The sequence below is a fragment of the Microtus oregoni genome, unplaced genomic scaffold, assembly GCF_018167655.1.
Source record: "Microtus oregoni isolate MIOR12 unplaced genomic scaffold, Mior012 000013F_ref0000133, whole genome shotgun sequence".
Classification (NCBI taxonomy): domain Eukaryota; kingdom Metazoa; phylum Chordata; class Mammalia; order Rodentia; family Cricetidae; genus Microtus; species Microtus oregoni.
Window position 1 is genome coordinate 23,303,060 of NW_024543072.1, and position 19,384 is coordinate 23,322,443.

At 43.9% G+C, this 19,384-nt stretch overlaps 1 protein-coding gene across 3 annotated transcripts in view; it reads right to left on the bottom strand.

The window, feature by feature from the left end:
• Nek10 (NIMA related kinase 10) overlaps positions 1-19,384 on the bottom strand; it is a 179,942-nt gene that overhangs the window by 158,522 nt on the left and 2,036 nt on the right. For 2 of the 3 annotated variants that reach the window (XM_041663105.1, XM_041663106.1), the window contains exons 1-2: positions 3,856-3,969; positions 2,043-2,141 (exon numbers count right to left, since the gene is read on the bottom strand). In XM_041663105.1, coding sequence (XP_041519039.1) covers positions 2,043-2,141; positions 3,856-3,950 — 194 coding nt within the window. In that variant the 5' untranslated portion in view covers positions 3,951-3,969. Of the gene's footprint in view, positions 1-2,042; positions 2,142-3,855; positions 3,987-8,973; positions 9,035-9,287; positions 9,399-19,384 lie in introns of those variants that run through there. The other variant, XM_041663107.1, reaches the window with a different exon arrangement.

Consider the following 19,384-nt stretch of genomic DNA (forward strand, 5'->3'; position numbering starts at 1 on the left):
AGAAGCTTTCTTCATTATTCTAGAATAACGATGCCAGGAAAAGGCCAGATAAATGAGCTCATTTTGAAATAACATCAAATTTAGTAACCATGCCTAACCCAGAATGCATTCTAATATTGCTGACGAAAAAGCATATTATATTTAGTATTGACAGAGGGGCAATGTAGGCAGTCAAGAATCTGTCAATATTGTGACAACCATTTACCTCTGCACATAACAGCATAACAGCATGGTTTTAGATACCAGGCAGATGAGATAAATGTATTTCTCATATCACACCCTACTACAGAAAAATCATGGTAGGGCAGAAAGAAAGGCAGGATGTTCTTCTGCATGTGGACACACATCCAAAGCAGCCTACCTCACGTCCAGGCAGTACTTCCTTGTGGGACTACTGTGAAAGACTTGCAGGCTTACCCTAGCTGACTCTGGTTAACAAGCTTAGCTGCAGAATGGGGAATAACCACAGGCCAGTCCTAGAAGAACCTCGAGAGCAGGTGTCTGAGCATGTGGATTGGGAAGAACACAGCTAGGGGGTGAAAAAGAAAGAGAAATGATACTGAGTACTGGGCAGAAAGGAAGGGAATCAGCAGGAGCCTGATCCACAGTCAAGCCCAATTCATAATTTATTATGCTTTCGGGGTGAAATTGATATTCCAGTCCTGTCAACAACCAGAATTGGGCCAACGTCTAAAGTCCCCACCTACCAATCTCATCCAGTCTTAGTTGTCTGACTGGAAATGATAAATATCTATGTTTCCTCTTGTATGAGAATATGGGCAATTGTTTTGTTGAGGAAGAAAGGAGCACACAACATTCACCTGAGTATTTTCTCCATCTTCCTTCTCCTCGGTTGCTTCATCTCTTCTTGGGAAAAGGTAGATGCTCACCAATCTGAGTAAGCTGAATCTCTGCCTTTCAGTACATTAACCCTGATGTCCTCAAAGAAGGGGGCAAAGAAGCCACACCAAAGAGCTCTGAGATGTAATTATTCTATAGATATAAGGTAAGAGGAGGAGAAAGTCCTGCAATCCTAACAGAATTAGATGAGGTGAGGGACAACGGGAACCTCAACACTTAATCCACCCTTTACCCAACTCTGATTTCAGAAGCAAACTGAACACAGACATTAATAGTACCCCAGAATGACACAGCTTTTAAAACCTGACATCCTAAGTTCTTTCTCATGTTGCAAAGGAAGAGGGGCTTAGCATTCCCTCTCCAGAGCTGCTCCCATTACAAACCAGAAAAGTATGAGTGGTCTAAGATTCCCCATCAATCACCCATACTGGGACATGAGCACTGGAGGTGCATGCTCCCCTTTCTTTCTTCAAAGCCCAGGCTGAGGGAGCCCGTTTAATTGGTCCCTGTGTCAACTGCCAAGGTGTAGCACAAAGGGTGCTGCCATGTCGCCCGCAGTGTTAATCAATGTCTCTTTATAAGGACTACACCATAAATCTTCCTTGAGCATCCAGACTCAAAACGAGCACATTAAAGAAAAAAGTGTTTTCCCCCATCTTACCTGTCACCAAATTCAGCTCAGTTCAGAACCCAACAAGTGATTCTAGGGAGCACACACAGCAATGACTCACCTATCCCTGTTCACACAGCCTTTCTCTGCTCTTTACATACACACACACACACACACATATATATATATATATAATTAATAATTTCTTTTAATTATTGAGATTTTAAAATAATTATATTATTTCTATCTCCCATTTCCTGCCTTCAAGCCCCTCCCATGGACCACCCCACCCCAACCCCCTGCTCTCTTTCAAATTTATGGCTTCTTTTTCTTTAGTTATTATTACGTGTTTGTGTGTCCATATGCTAAATACAAACACACATATATGTAATAGCAATAGAAGAAAAATAAATAAGCCAGTGTGTGTATATATGTATACATTTGTGGCTTATTATATTCCTAAATACTGCAGTTGCACTGTGTTTCCTGTAGACTACTGTAAAGCGCATTCTCGGTACAGGATCCAGGAAACACACCTTGGGTAGCGCCTGTCTTTGGGCCACGCCCTTACCTGCATATGAGTCTGTTTCTCACCAGAGCCGTAAAGATCTCCTGAAATAACTCATGCTGTGGGTGTTTGCTGAAATTCCTCTCATTCTTGTAGTTTATACTGAGATGGAAAAAAAAAACAGGAAAATTATTATAATAAACATTATATGGGCTAACAATGTTAGCAATGAAAACAAGGGTCATCTACATGGAGACCAAACATTGAGAGTCTTAAGGTCAGAATATTAGGAAGGGCAGGCGACAGCTGTTACTAGAGACTAACGGTAAAGTTGATAATAAAGACCGCGCTCAGGAGCTGATGGCTGAGCTGGTAAAGGAGTTTTCTGAGCAAGTCCAGGGACCTCAGTTCTATTCTTGGGCCCACATAAAAGTAGGAGAGAACCACAAAGCTGTCCTCTGAACTCTACATGTGCACTGGGACACGTGAGATCACACACACACACACACACACACGTATGTGTGCACACATGCACAAATGCACACTAAAAATGTAAAAAAAAGACTACTTTTAAGATTAAGGCCAAATAAAGTAAAATTACATGCACAGCACTTTATTTTTTTTTAATTTATTTATTTATTAAGGATTTCTGCCTCCTCCCCGCAACCGCTTCCCATTTCCCTCCCCCTCCCCCGATCAAGTCCTCCTCCCTCATCTGCTCGAAGAGCAGTCAGGGTTCTCTCTCCATGCACAGCACTTTAAAGGTAAGTTCTCTGCTATGTGTCATGGCATCTGCCTTAGGGGACTTTCTATACCATTGAACTGTGCAATGCTATGAGGGAAGGTAAGGGCTGTAATGGTTTCTTATATAAGATCACTGGTCAATTGAATATGCAACAAGACACTTTTGGTTTTCATAAGTGAAAAACATGAACCCATGAAATGTCATATGGTTTTTCCCGAAACTGATCAAGTTCATAAAATGCCGGAGAAACGAGCTAAACCAAACAAGCAAATGATTGTCCCAGAATATCCATGCTGACACTTGATGCCATTCAATATGTACATGGCTCTGACCAGCAAATGACCTGAACACAATGTCACACTGAAAGCCAGCTCCCAGGAAGGGAGTGGCCCACAAGAATGTAAGCTTCTAGAAGGTCTACATGGCAACAGAATGAAACACAGACTAACACTCTTTGGTTAAGCCATGATAGTTTCTGCGATTGAGAGACTCAGATTTTAAACTACCATCTTTAAAAAATGACCTCTCTCTCTCTCTCTCTCTCTCTCTCTCTCTCTCTCTCACACACACACACACACACACATCTCTTTATCACACACACATCATCTGTGTGTGTGTGCGCGCACATGTGTATATGTGTGTGTGTTATATGTATAAGGTAGAAGTCAGATCTAGTCCCAGGGATTGATCTCTGACTGTAAAATTTGGTGGCAATCTCCTTTACCCACTGAGCCATAGTGCCAACCCAACTAACATCTTCTTTAGCTGCCACATCTGTTCACAGCAACAAATTCTTTTACACCTTTTCATCACTAGATAGATGGAGACACAACAAAACCTAAGACCAAGCTTGGAACTAGACTGACCCACCCATATAGACATCTTGGAGCAAGTTCTTCAGCTGGCAACTGTTGACCTCCGGGTTAGCAAGATGTCCTGAACTCCCCGGACAGGTCCACCTTTGTCTGTCTGTTCAACTCGTTACTTGGGCTTTCCCCTCCCCACAGGAACACTTTCCATGTAGACTAAAATTACCAAGTTAAGAATACTCAGACTTTAAATTTTCCCTTCTGTGATCCATTTAAATAAGCATACTTGGCTAGGCCTCGGACAGCGAGGAGGATTTCTCACCTGAAATTTTCAAGTTCAACAGCTTCTGTGGACTCATGCCAATGACCACGGGCTCTGTGTCCCCCCGCCTTGATGGCAGCCTCAGACTTCGTCATGCTATTTGGGGCACTATCAAAGTTAATGGCTGGAAGCTACAGAGATGGAAACAAAGAGTTCATGGCCTTTAGGGTTCATTCTACACGTGATAGAACAAGTCACAGAATGGGAAAGGGGGAGGGAAGGGCCAAAGGAGTGAGGGTTTTCCCACTAGACCAAAAATTGAGAAGACAGTTTTGTAAGTGGGGAGGAGGTTCCCAAGATTTAAACATCTTTAACTTGAACATTTGCTCGCTGGCTTGGGCCTTTTTCATCACTAATGGCATCACATGCCATAGCTCACTGGTGTGTAGAGTCTGTCTGTCTCACACTACTGACATGAGCGGGAAACTGTGCACTTTTGTTCAGTGATATTTCCCAGGGCACGTAGGGATACACGTTTGGGGTGAACCTGGCCAGGAGAGATTTCCAAAGCATCTTGTGGGCTGCAGAGATGCAGCTGGAGCATTTCTGGATCCAGACAGCACACACTGCGTGGAAGAGTGTCCCTTGCCTGCATTCCCCAGTGTCCACCTGTTCACCAGGCATCACACAGGAACAGGAAGAACCCATCACCGCTCTCGGCTGGAACAGTGATACTGATGACGCTGATTGGAATGTCTGAGAACCATAACGAAATCAGTGTGTTCATCATACCCAGAATGCATCTGTGCTGCTGCTCACAAGATCAACCCAGTTGTTCCATCAGTCATCAGGATTCACACAACAACAGTGGCTATGGTTGATACAGCCTTAAGATTTGTCATTGGTACAATACATAAACTTGGGTATAACAAAGTGTGAACTAAATATGTCCCATAATCAGTTAGTAAACATGAAGTAAACAAAGCACAATAAAGGATCCATTTCCAGTAAATTATTACATTGTACACAATTACAGCTGTAGAAGATACGTTACAGAAACCGATAGACAACCACCGTTTCCTTATGTAGGCAGCTTTCCTCACTTCCTGAAAGGCTGTCAAAAGGGAAGTGCATGACGAAAGTGTTGCTGCTTAGTAGCTAGCGCCCAAGGTGTCTCCTTAGCTTCTAGCCTCAGTTGAATTTTCAAAACAGTGACAGGAAACATTCTATGTATAAAAACTACCTGTGTATATCAGCTCAGGCACCCAGTCAATGCCCCTTGTGAGCAAGTGACCAAAAGAAACCAAGCAGGCGATATTTGGTGATGCAGCTGCACTCGCTATCAGGTTCTGTGGGTTTGAGTCGGCCGTTAGCTAGCAGCGTGACCTTGGTGGGTTTATTTAATCTCTGTGTACACCGGTTTCCATGTCATTGAGGCAGAAGTAATAATAGCAGTGCGTAACTCTGGGTTATGAGGGTGAGGCCGGTTAGTGTTTACACGGGACTTGCTGTGTGCGGGCTCAGCTCCATCTGCTTTATAAACACTCTTACGAGCCTTGTCATCACCGCCGGGAGTTCACTAAGTAAATACGTTTGTCCTTACACGTTAGGTGATTCCCAAAGGTGGGCTTCTAACCCAAAAGACATTAGACATGAAGTCATGGCAACAAGTTCACATTTCTAGTAGACAAGAACTGTCATAACACACACACACACACACTAATCTAGGCATAAAGAATTTCAAAGCCCTTTGCCATTGACAAAACTCCTAGAATATTGTCTACAAGAGAGAAGGTAGCAGGCGCATAGCAAATATATCTAAGCCACTCAAAGGAAAGGGAGGGAAGAGTTCTCACCCCCCACCCCCACCCACACACACACAGACAGAGACTGGGAGGCTGCTAGTGCTAAGAATCAACTCGGAGAGTCGCAAGAGGCAAGCTGTACTTGGTAGCTACATTTGCAAAGCCCGGGTACCTTGATAATGAAAGCTTTGATGCAATCCTCTCCTTCAGATGAAAGCAACACTAGTTCAGAACCCGCAGCAGTTCCCCTTCCCAGTGCCCTAGGTGTACTGTTTCAGACAAGCCCAGGGCTAGTGACGGGGCCCAGGTTATAGCCTGCTCAGGCCTTGCGAACAGAGTGGACCTTGTTCACTGCCCTTACCACAGTCAAGTATACTGTCTAGCCTGAACCTCCGCCACCTCCCAGAATTCAGTCGCCCTGAAAATGGAGTCCCATCTGCCTGTTCTTATGTTCCTAGTACATCACACAAAGCCAACAAACAGCAGCTATTCAAGTGTTAAGCGGTTGGATAAATGCCTGCTTTGACCCCAGCCAACTCTGCCATGCGGGTGAAAGAAGTTCACCCGGTCCATGAACCTGCTGAAGACACATGGAATACTAGACATGGAGAGAAGTCGTGGATGTGTAGCAATCAGGGGGGTCACAGGGCAGAGCACAAGGAACTTGAAGCTACTGCATGGGCTTGAGAAACATTCTTCACAGTTAGTGCCCAGGGCTTTTTATGGCATAAAGTAAAGAGACAATGGTCATGTCCCAAAATCTGCCAGGCAGAGGGAGTCCCACACAAGACCAGTTCTGAGGTGACATATTTGGACGGGCAGTCAAGGCAGTAAGCAAACTGCCACAGTGCAACTCAGCAACAGGGTAGGCGGCCTGGCTCCTTGGAGAATCAGAGAAAGGACGTTCGCTTCTCAGCAGCTCTACCCAAATCACGGGATGTAATTTTTTTTCCTGGAATTTCTAATAAGTGATTATCACAGCCCATTTGTAAACAAAAAACAAATGAACAAAAGATATGAATTTTTTTTTTAAAAAAAAAATGCCCATCAGCAGGATTCTGAGATGTGGACCCGACTCACAAATATCCCTCCGAAATGGACCATGGGACATCTGAGAAGCAAGCATGTCCCTACATGCATATGCTGTTGGGGGTTTCTTACTCTGACTCTCCCAGCCCTTGTCTTTCATCTTCTATTCAGCCCTGATTTTAACTTATGATAAACTTCCATATAGTGTACATCTTTATGTGCTCTTACATTCTTCCTGGGACAAGCAGGGGACAGGGGAATTTCTGAGCTGTCCTTCTAGAACCCTCTGTGTCACACACGTATCTACATTGTTTTAGGAAAGGCAAACAGAGCTCAGAGTAGCTCTTGTTATCAGGATGACAGAGGCAGGGAGCTTTCACAAGAGAATGAGGCACAGAACGTGGGAACCTTAGGCGTCTTCCTCCAACTGAGGCTAGTCACTGCATGTCCTCATGGCTCTCTGCTTTCTAAGTGATTCAAGTATTTTAAATATGGATTATTTATATACGAAAACTTAGCAAAAAAAATATGAACTTGTTAGATATATGACTGAGAATTCCAAGTAGGCAAAAAAAAAAAAAAAAAAGGAAAAGGAAATCATTAAATTAACTTCGATCAACCCTGCCAGGTAGGAACAAGGGAGTGGTAAGATGGAGTCAGAATAGACCTGGCCATTGTGAACGTCAACATTGAAGGCTTTGAGCCCCAACCAAATCCAGAAACACTGTAGGCATTTCTTTCGCTTTGTCGGGAAGGTGGGGGGCTAAGGGGGTGTGGGGAGGGTGGGGGATGTTCGTGCACAAGGTGACCCAACTCCCAGGTCACAGTTCAACTTAGGAAAAATGACCACAAACTTGTGGAAAAGATAAAACAGTGGGTCAGAGGCAAAGTCAATATTGCCGACAAGGGGATGGAACTTATCTGGACCAGAAGACTCTCCATGAGGACAGAGCTCCAGCTGGGGAAGGCAGCTGAGTGGGGAGGAGGGGCAGTAGATTTGGGACTAAGGAATAGGACAGAAATCACAGGAAAAAGAAGTCGAGGAGAAAAGGCCAGGCAATAGTAGGTTGGGACGCTGTGGTCACACTGGAAGATGTACAGAGGGGGAAATGGGATCTATGACAAAGCCATAGTCAGGGTCCTTTCCTTCCTCTCCAAGAAGGATGGATGTGATCTGGGGCAGTTGGTGGTGGGGGCTCAAAAGCAGTGAGCTGTGAGTGAGCTAGAGATAAGTAACTTCCGGAACATGCCGATAAGAGGAATCTCAGGGGTCTTGGAGCATAAAGGACACAGAGGAAAGAGCTCAGAGCAAAGCTATTTTAAGGACACTTTGACTCATTCAAGCTATTTTCAACTCTAAGTTGATTTTCTAGTTCATCGAGAGGCATCTCCATGGCTAGGGCACACAGCGCAAGGCTAGGGGTGTCTGGTTACAGATTGTATCCCGTGCACAGACTCTTATCTGGAGATGGTCATTTCTCCGTGCCTCAGCTTTCCCATGTATGAAAGTGGATGTTTCAAGTATGAAGAAGGTAAAAGTGCAGCCAAGACACCAGTGGGGAGCAAGTATTCCCTAAGCACGAACTGTCCTATCTGCTCTTCAGATGCCGCCAAATCTTGAGGAAGTCATTCTCTAGAATGACATGGTTCTCTGGTACGTTTGGATGGTACAAGATAAAGCATCATAGCCACATTGCCAACCTTATGAACTCTTACACAGCCTTCGGAGGCAAAAGACCAGGGCTCAAACCCATCCCTACCACTGGATCTGCTGCTGCCATTTTTAGGACTGCTGGGTTGTTTCAACACCATCTATTCTCATGACTTCCCAAGGTCTTCTAGAAGCAATGCTAAAAAGTCAAGTTAGAGACAAACCAGGAGTGTCGTTTTCTCCTTGACTAACGAAAGCATAGAAGTGCTACCACCAATAGCCCAGACCTCATTCCCCCATTGGTGGGGTACAATTTGAGAAGCACCAGGGGGCATTTTTATGAAAGAGAAGGATGGCAGGGTACAGAGAGGATTAAGCTGTGATAAGCTGGGCTTTGGAGAGTAAATTTCCTTGAAGTTCCGAAAAAGGTAAACATTGGTATTTGATGATGGAACCGGCTGTTTACAGACTGAAGAGTTCAAGTTCTGCTGGGTAGGATACATAGGGACAAGCAGAGGAATGAAAAGGCCACAGATGCCAACTCTTGGCAGAGCCTGACCAAGCGGAGAGGAGCAGCCAGAGGGAGCAAGGAAAGTTATGGAAGAACAAAGGGAATGTAAGCAAGGGTGTGCAAGGGACACTTTCAGAAACGCGCGGGCTTTGTTCTCAAGTTGCAGCCTTTGAAAACGCTACCTGCTGTTTGCTCGACTGAACGTTCAAAAGGCAGCGAAGTCTTTTAAGGTCTGAATAGTCCCTAGGAGAAAGAACAGCACAGTGTTAGCCCACAGAAAGATCCAGGCGAACAAGGTCACATTACCAAGATGGCACAACCCCTTGGAAGCCTGCCTCTGAAGGTAAGTGCCTGCATGTCAACCATTTCTTTCCAGACTCTAGAATGGGCTGTGTGTTTGAGCAAACGCTGCAACTCGGCAGTCAATTTTCTCAGGAAGCATTAAACCCATTCAACACTGCTATCCCCAGTGGATGACTGGGGAACGCTTAGTTACCTGGTGGTGGTCCCTTGCTGCTTTTTATCGGCTGATTTCTCTGTGATCTTCACCTTTTTGTCTTGATCAGGCATTGTAAAACATCAATGCCTCAGAATCAACATCGCATTCCTTGCAAAGTAAATAAAAAGAGACATCTTTTAGTTGGGTTATGTAATCCAAAGGGTTCTCAGTTAAAACAGACAGAATTCATCCATGATGTCTATTAGCACATGTAAAAGTTAATCACCGCAAGTAGTAAAATGAATGTTATTGACTCCCTTCAAAAGGTCTTTCTTAGATAGATTTAGGCCATGTCACCAGCCTGTATTTTCTGACATATGCTTGATTATAAGTATTCTGGACAATTTTTCACAAATATTATTCTGTATGTCAGTTAAAGCACCCTCTTTGGGACTTACGAAGTGTGCCGACTAACAAATACTTGAAGCTTAGTTGACAGTAATTTTATGCAACCTCACTTGTCTTTCTCGAAGTATTCTGAATTATACAGCATGGGCTCACAGGAGTCCTCACCTACTCTGGGTCGCGTCCCCAAGTGTCTCTGAGAAAGCCATACCCACTCACAAGTAAGCAGTCAGTGTCCCCATGTTGCCGTACTTCCAGAATTCTTTATGAAGTTTTTTCACTTCGTTTTTTTGTTAATGTTTTAAAGACAAGGTCTCACTTGCTATCTCTGGATGTCCTAGAACTTGCTATGTAGACCAACCAGGCTGGCTTGATCTCATGGCAGCTCTACCGCCTCCACCTTCCTAGTGCAGGGATTATAGATATGTGTTATCATGTCCAGCTTCAAGAGTTACTATTTTTTCCTATTAAATATTTATTTTCCTTAAGGGATTTTTTTTATTTATCTGTGTTTGTATACCTTCCTGAATTTGTACGCACGACATGTATGTAAGTACCTGGGGAGGTGGAAGAAGGCTCCAGATAGCATGAAATTGAAGTAACGAGCAGTGTGAGCCCCCTACTATAGATGACAAGAACTGAACCAGGGTCCTTTGCAAAACTAGTAAGTGTGGAAGCTGACATATGAACAATACATGGTAACCGCAATCAAAATCATGGTCAGTGCAAACGTGCACAGTTCATGACTTTCCTGACTATCCAGCAGGATGGTGGCCTGCCTGGAAATACAGCCCCAACGGCATTTCAACACTCTGAATTCAGCAGCTTAATATTGCCTTGGTTACTTTTCCTAGTGTTAGTTTTAATCCTACTTCTCCCCAACTCAAAAGATATGAGTTCACCAATACATAGTTGTTGACCTGTTTGCTTTTTAGTTGATTTCTCTTCTCAGCTCTTCTCGTTGTCATAACAGCAACAAAAGGATAAAGATGCTCATGGCTTCCTGCTGTCATTACAAAACACCTGACATAAGACAGCTTACATGCTGAAAGGTTCTAGTTCATGGCTACAAAGATCCATAGTCCTCAGTCCTGCTGCTTCCAGGGCCACCAGGAAGCAGAGAATCATGGCGGTGAAGCATGTGAAAAGCTACTCACAACCTGATAGGTGGGAGTCAGCAGGGGAGGGGATCAAGAACCAGATATAGCCTTCCAAGTCAAGCCCCCAAGCTAATGACTTTGCTTCCAGGCCACACTTCCTATGCTGGAGACAGACCAGCATGCCATCTCTGCCCCCTAAAGCTCGTAGCCATCTCTGAGTGCAGACATCATGTAAGCCACCTCCATGAGTCTCCTAACAGTTCCAACAGTGTTGAAAAGTTCATAGCCAAAGTCTCCTCTAAAAGTCCAAGTCCACTGGCACCCGTGAATCTCTACATCTCCCAAGGAAAGAGGCTCAGCTTTAAGAGGAAATGATACAAAATAGACATCCTCATTCCAAAATGGAGGAATAGAGACTAGCAAAGAAAAGTTGAAAGTCAGCAGAAAAAAAATTAAATTTTGTAGCTCAGTGTCCAAAGCCCAGGGTGTATGAACACCAACCAGCCAACAGACCTTGCCATTTGCAGCCCACATACACTCTTTCGGGGCTGATTCATTCACTATTTGCCACGCTCCTCAATGGACATTCTATGTTCCTGGCATCTCCAATACCCTTGAGTCTCCACTGCAACTCAGGCATCCCTGTTTCAGGGGCTTCTCCCTTTAAATATCTTTGCAGCCTCGGTGACCTTTCAACTCTTGCATTGTGTGTGTCTGCCAGAAGCAGCACTTCATAAATGACACCAAGGTCTGCCACTGGCTTTCCCAACAGGTAGGCCTCATTGGACTACTGTCACATTGGCCTCTAAGGACCTTGGCAGTTGAGTATGGTAAAATGAATATCCTGCAGTAGCCCTGGATCTGCCCACAGGTGTTCTCTTCAGCTTTCATATGCTAGCCTACATGTGTAGGGTCTTGCCAGCTCCTAAAGTGTCTGCAAGGCATCATTCTTTTGGCCAAGTAATTGACATTATTTTCATGTTGTATTCTTCTCAGGAACCATGACTTCCTGAACTCCAAATTTCTTCATGCTTCCCTGTGATTACAAGGTTTTTTTACGTTTTTCTAATCTGCATATTTTCTTCCAATTCTCATTATAAATTTAGTTAACTGTGTCTGTCAATAGTTGCACCACACATAAATGTTGGAATAACTTTGCTTCCTACACCAGATTAATTAGTCCATAAAATTTTTATATTTTAGTTTCATTTTGTGTGTGTGTGTATGTGTGTGTGTGTGTGTGTGTGAAGTATGTGCATGTGTGTGAGGGTGCCAGGGGAGGCCAGAGGCATCAGATCTCCCTGGAACTGGAATTAGAGGTGATTATGAGACATGGGTGGGTGCTGGAAATCAAACTCAGGTCTTCTAGAATAGTGTTATGTTTTCTTTAGAGCTGAGCTATCTCTCAAGCCCGGTCCATCACACTTCCACAAGGTCTAAGAATACAAACAATAGTAGACAATAGTCTCCAGTCCATTTCCCAATGGAATCCATGTTCTTATTGGAGTCTCATGACTATGGCCTTTACTATCTACCTGTCAGTGTTTTGAGATCCCTCCAGAATAATCATTACACTTAGTTTACATTTAATGACTTCGCTACTCCACCTGTACCATTTCCCAACTCCTCCCACAAACTGATTCCTACAAACCAAAGGGTTTAAAAATCACATGATCACGTTTAGTGCCAACAACAACCCTGCAGCTTCGTACCACTTTTGGTGCTCATCAGATTTTCCACTGTGACAAAATTCCTGACACAAATGACCTAAAAAAGGAGAGTATGGGAGTTTGAATGTCATTGGCCCCTAAGCTCATACAAAGCAGCACTATTAGGGGGTGGGACTTCGTTGAGGTAGGCTTGCCATTGTTAGAGGAAGTGTGTCACTGCAGAGGAGGGCTTTGAAGTCTCATATATGCTCAAGCCCAGTGACTCAGTTCACTTCCTGTTGCCTGCTGACCAAGATGTAGAACTTTGAGCTCTAGTACCATCTGTCTGCATGCCACCATGTCCCACCATAATGATAATAGATGAAAGCTCTGGAACCTGAAGTCAGCCCAGTAAATGTTTTCCTTTGCAAGAATTGCTGTGGTCATGGTGTCTCTTCACAGCAAGAGAAACCCTAAGACAGAAAGGTTTATTTTTGCCCACTATCTCAGAGGTTTCCATCCATTATTCTATTCCCCCTCTGCTTCTGGAGTGGGGGCAGAACATCATAGGGATGGGCTACTCACTTCACAGAAAGGAAGCAAAGACAAGTAAGAGAAGAGGACCAGTCATAACCTTCAGATCCATTCCTTTTATGACCTGCTTTCTCCATCTATACCTCACTTCCTAGAGTTCCAAAGACTTCCCACCACAGTCTTACCAGTTTGCATGGACAAAAGAGCTCATATCAAAACTCAAATGAATCAATAATGTAGGAAATAGAAAATTGAATATCATGTTGGTTTAATTAAATCGAATATCCCAAAATTCTGATTTCTTTTGTATGCCACAATCAGACTTTAATGTGTTATTCAGGCCTGAATAAAAACCATGTGCTATTGTCTTAGAATTGCACACTTCAATGTAAAGGAAAATCTAGAGTTGTTTAGAGGCAAAGAATTGACAGTTGACGGGTGTTTCATTGCAACAGACTCTAGAGAAACTAATTGCTTTGAAATGCACAAATACAGTATATTGACTTTAAAAAAATAATTTTTCTAAGATAGTTATCATATTTGTGACAAACGAGCTGGGATCAAGATTTAGAGGCCAAGGCTTTCGTCACTGGTGCATAGCAAGAAACAAGACACGATGAACACTTTAGAACTTAGCTAGGATATAACACCATTAATTAACTAATCTAACCAATAGTTGCTAAAAATTTACACTGTCTAACCTCAGTTTGAAGTTGACGATGCTAAGAGAGACAGGTGTACAGTTCTACCGTAAGGAAAAAAAAAAACCCACTCATGAGCTTTAGGACACGTCTGTGAGTTGCTAAAGTAGAAAATACATTTAACATATGTACTGGTGTGCTGGTTAGTTTTTTTTCTAGCAATATGACACAACCTAGAGTCATTTTGGAAGCGGGAACCTCAACTGAGAAAATCCCTTCATCAGATCTGAGTCTGTGAGGCACTTTCCTAACTAATGATAGATGTGGGGAGGACCAGCTCACTGTGGGAGGTGCCAGCCCTGGGCTGATGGTCCTGGATGGTATAAAAAAGCAGGTCCTAGGAAGCAAGCCAGTAAGCAGCGTTCCTCCATGGTCTCTGCTTCAGCTCCTGCCTCCAGGTTCCTGTCTTGAGTTCCTGTCCTGACTTCACTCAGCAATGGACCCTAATAGGGATTTGTAAGACAAACCCTTTCCTCCCTGAGTTGCTTTTGGTCCTGATGTTTATCACAGCGATAGAAAGCAAATTTAATAAAATTACCATGAAAGAAAGAAAGAAGTAGAAATCATGAAGAATAAACTGAAAATTAGGGTAGAAAAACAGAAGACCCTACCTACCTATTGTATACGATATTTAAACATGCCTCAAGTCAAGAATCTAATTTTGCTTTCTCTCCATCAACATCTCAGAGATTCCCCCACCCCCCAAGTGCTAAGGGAGACCTATGCTCACCACACTCAATTCCTCAGCTTTCCTGCTGCTACAGCCTGGGTCACCAAGAGGGCCCAGTATTGTGGGGTTCATTCCCTTGTTTTGTTTTTAACAAGAACTTCAGTTTACATGTCTTCCTGTTGAGCAAGTTTTATAATCTGCGCCTGCAGAGGCCAAGGGTGCTAGGAAGACTCCATCCTCTAATCTGACATAGAGGAGGCCAAGGGCAGTCTTTTGAGTAGAGACATAGTTGGTAAAGCCGCTGAGGAAAATATACCGAGTCATATAAAATCTACGAACCATTATGCTCTGGGTCTGATTGTTTTCTTTTTCTCCTCACCCCTGCATCTGACATAACATTTACATGTGACATATAGTAGGGCTATAATACCTAAAATTAAAATAATCAGGAGCATGGTATGGCTTAAAGAAGAATAGGCAGAGTCAGGCAATGGTGACACACACTCTTAATTTCAGAACTCGGGAGGCAGGGGCAGGCAGACCTCTGTGAGTTCAAGGCCAGACTACAGAATGAGCTCTAGGACAGCCCAGAGTTACACAGAGAAACCCTTTCTCATAAGCAAACAAACAAATACAGTAGCAAAGGCAGCAGATGAGGGAAGCGTGCATGCATTCTGATGAAGGAAAACACCCTCTCTGGTGCTACCATACTGATATCTACCCATCATTTATCAGATGATAAAGCTAAGGACCAGAGGTGGAATGTGTCTAACCAACACCACACAGAACTTTTAGAAGAGAAAAAAAAAAAACAGAACCCAGTTCACCTTAATGATCTATATATCAAAGGAAATCTCTGAAATAACAGGGAGGTAAGAAATCATTGGAACTGGCCCTTAGTAAAGGGCAAAGACAATTGCTGTTTGCATTAACTTAATCTCCTGGATTCTGGGGTACTTACAAACACCTCCTCATTTATCCCAGTCCTCATGTGGAGTGTGTAAGATGGTGTATTTTAATACCCTCATACAATGGAAAACAAAGATTTGGCTGGTACAGTATCCAAGGTCAGGAATGAGTGGTCAGGCAAAGCGCATATTATTACTGCCTTCTTTCTGAGTCATTATTTGACGCCTTCATATGTAAATAGTTTACACTTCAATCAAATATCTATTTAAACATATAGTAGGGGAAAGACAGAACCCAAATTTCAAATAGCAATCGACCTCTCCCTTTTATTCTTCAAATAGTTATACATAAGCAACTCCACCTAGTAGGGGAGGACAAATTGTAGAAGCAGCTTTTAGCTTTTGGAGCATTGAGACATGACATTTCCCCAGGGACCCCTTGCTAGGTACTGAAAGGCTGGAGCTCCTCCCAGGAAGCGACTGAACATAGTTTTAAAAGACTAATATATGCACATGTACTGGCCTCTCTTCCACATCTTCTCTGAAACTGTAACACTGCTACGGAAAATGTGGAGAGAAACTCGGGTTCTTTACTTCCTGGTTTGGCCCTGGTTGCTATCTTTTCGGATGAGGCAGGTTGGACGGATGTAAGTGTTTTGGTAGCAGCTGCCAACCACGCACAGTGATGGCAAATCGTCCTGAAAGTGCCGCCTTTCACTTGTCTTCTAGGACTAACCCAGATCAGTGCGAGCCTGCCTAAAGTCCGAGCGTGTGACAACAGACACCACTGCATCTTCATAATTTCCATGTTCCTTATAGAGTCTAGAATTCTCTCCACTATCTTTGGCGGTGCTTGCCATATTGTCAACTGTGCAACCTGTGGCCTCTAGCCCTGCGTAAGGACAGGGGATATAGTAAGTAATAATATTTGAAAGGTAAACCAGAAAAATCTAGAAAGAGATTGTATTCACCAAAGAAAAGACTGAAGTAGTGCCCTAAGTGTCTTCTTACTGACTGACTCCACAAATAAAAACATGGCACCCTTCCGCTGGCTAGTTTTTAATTGTCAAGTGGACCTAACCAGTCACTTGGGAGGAGAGAACCTCAACTAAATAGTTAGCTTGATGGGACTGAACTGCGGCTATGCCTGTGAGAAAACTGCCTTGACTGACGGCGGAGGTGGGGTGGCTCAGCCCGCTGTGGGTGGCACCACCCATAGACAGTTGAACCTGGCTGTGTAGGAAATCTAGCAGTGAGCAGCATGCAATGTTTGTCCCATGGTTTCTTCTTCAGGCTCCTGTCTTGAGTTCCTGACCAGCCTGCCCTCGGTGACGTATTGCGACGTGCAAGTATAGGTCACATGAACACTTCTTGCCCTGAGTTGCTTTGGGTCATAGCAAAGGAAAGCAAGCTGCAGTGGAAAGACACTGTAAGCATGGCATGGCTGTGATTAAAATGAACACATTTTAAGAGGAGGATTGGGCAAACATTTGGAGCTTTGGAGCTGGTAAAGTCGCTGAATGCTTGAACCTAATTGGATGTTCTATGGGAGCTTCGAGGATAAGGATGTGGAGGTCCTGGTGCCCTAAAGGGGGTGGGAACAATGGCTTTCTCTGAAATTAAAATGTATCTGTATGTGAGTGATTCCATTTATTATCTTATTCCATTACTCCATGGCTAACTAACATGGCTAAGGAGGAATTTACCTGGCTTAATTCAAACAAATCATAAAACTCAAATGAACTGTACTAAGAAACAGAAGGAAGAGCTAAACTGGTCTCAAGTAGAGCAGAGAATCCCTTGATATAGAGCACACACACACACACACACACACACACACACAATGGCCCCCTTTTTAAACCTCATATCTGGCATTTGGTCATGAAGCCTTGACTACTTTTCTACTAAATATGGTTCATGTTCACCAGCTTCTTTCTAATCTCATCACCAAGACTCAGTGCAAGTTTACATCATGGCTCCTCACTCCAGTGACTGTTCCCTCCCAGCAAATGAAATGAAGCATCTGAAATGAAATGAAGCAAATGAAACATTGCTTTCTCCTCTCTTGGTGAGGTGCTGCTTGCCATCCAAGGCCCTGCCTCACCCGCCAGCTGCTGCTCACACTGGGCCCTGAACCTGCTTCTCCAGAGACGTTATCTCCTGGATGCTCCAGGACATCCCCGGATATTAATGAAAAGTCCCAAGTAGAACATGAGTTCTAAGTGCCAAGGATAACTAGAGCATCATCATCTCGAGATGGGGGGAACATAATGAAATACACCAGCAGATGAAAATGTGGCCCTGGCTGATACAGTGATTACAGAGCTGGCGTGGTGCAGGCTCTTTACAGAGAAAACATGACTGCTATGTTAAATGTGGGCGACCTCACGTGTCCTTACAGCACACAGGATTTCCTAAAGAAAAGACGCCGAGGGTAGCAGGCATGTACCACTCTGTGCAGGCCAGTCCCCACCTCTGGGAGTTCCATGTTTGAGAAGGTGACTCCCTAGGGTTAGACTACCTAACTGGACATGACAGACTTGGTGATGGATGAGGTCTAGATTCTCCTAGATTCATTTTTCTAGCCACGCTTTCCAAATTAACTAACCCCAAACACTGGCAAAGTGTGAAGAACACAAAGCGACCATTTCCTGGTAGCCCAGGCTTGGTTTGCTCTGCCTGGAGTTAATCTGAGTTTAATTCTCATAGGAACGCCTTCCTTTCTAAATCATTTTGTCACTCTGAATCTCATGGTGGTTTTAAGCCTAGAATTTAGGTTCCATTAAAAATAATTCCAATATCAAGATTTATTAAGCTCTTGACATCGACAACTGTCGCTGTTACTGTTAACCAAGTTTAGTGGACACAAGACAAAGTCTGACATCATGACTCAAATAATTCAAGTGTGGGGGCTCAGGGCTGCAATCCTAGCCCTTGGGAAGCTGGAAACTGTGATCACTGTGAATTGGAGTCCAGCCTGGGCTCTACAGTAAGTCTGGGGGCAGCCTAGTCTATATAGCAAGATCCTGCTTCAAATAAACTAAAGAAGTAATTTTTAAAAAAATAAGGAATTATTTGACAAGTGAGAAGTACTCCATTTCATTCAGAGTTAACACTCATGCTTTTCATCTGCTTTTTTAAAAAAATATTGATCTATATTAGGTCTGAATGAGTATGTTAAAGTCTACTTTCTACTATACCGAGCCTAACTATGCTGTCTCCCTTATCCTGATGCTCTGTTTCCCCCATACATTTGCCTCTGTGCCCTACGCAAAACTTAACACAAATAGTCAACGCTTGCTATTTCTAGGAAACCAGTAGTCGAAGAATTTGTTATAACCACCCCATCTTATAGGTAAGGAAACTTGCATACCAAAAGATTAAGAAATTTCCAAAGCTTGCCCTGTCTAGCAGGCTGGGATTTCCTGGCTCAAGTGTCTCTAGCTACAGGCACTACTCCGCTATTTCCCACAACAACCAAAGTTAGGGCCTGCGGGGTTTTGGTTTTCTTTCCATTTTCCTCCCCTCCACTTCTTTTTGTGACAGTCTCCCCAGGCTGCCAGGCTAACCCCACACTCTCTAGGCTCTTCTTCCCTGGCCCCCACCCCAAAGCTGTGATTACAGGCATATGTATGTCCCTACACCAGGCTCTTCTCTCCCTCCCCTATGTCCCACCCATCTCATTCTTTCTGAGACAAGCTAATTTTTCAGCTCAGTTGTGTTGTGAAACACCTACTTAACATTCACAAGGCAGAGGCAGGAGAATCAGGGGTATAAAGCGAGCTTTGGCTACAGGAGACCTGTGATGAAGGAAGGCAAAGGCAGGGGAGGAAAGAACTAGCTAGGAGCTTGTTGATAAAGCACACTATGTCTGTGCAGGTGTTCCAGAGAGGACTCGCCCTCAATGTCTGCAGTACCATCCCATTGGCTGGGGGCCATCACCGAGCACAGCAACGGCCACCTCCTGCATGCAGTGTGGGAAGCCACTTCAGGCCCCAGCTGCTCATGTCCCTGTGACCCTACCTTCCCTATCAGGAAGGACTCTTCCCTGAACCCTGACCCTCCTGCCAGGCATATGGTTCAGATAAGCAGAAAAGTAACGGATATGCGCAACCTTGGCTCAAACTTCTGATCCTCCTGCCTCCTCATCTTCGTATTTGCTGGCACTAGAGGTGGGTACTCTCGGG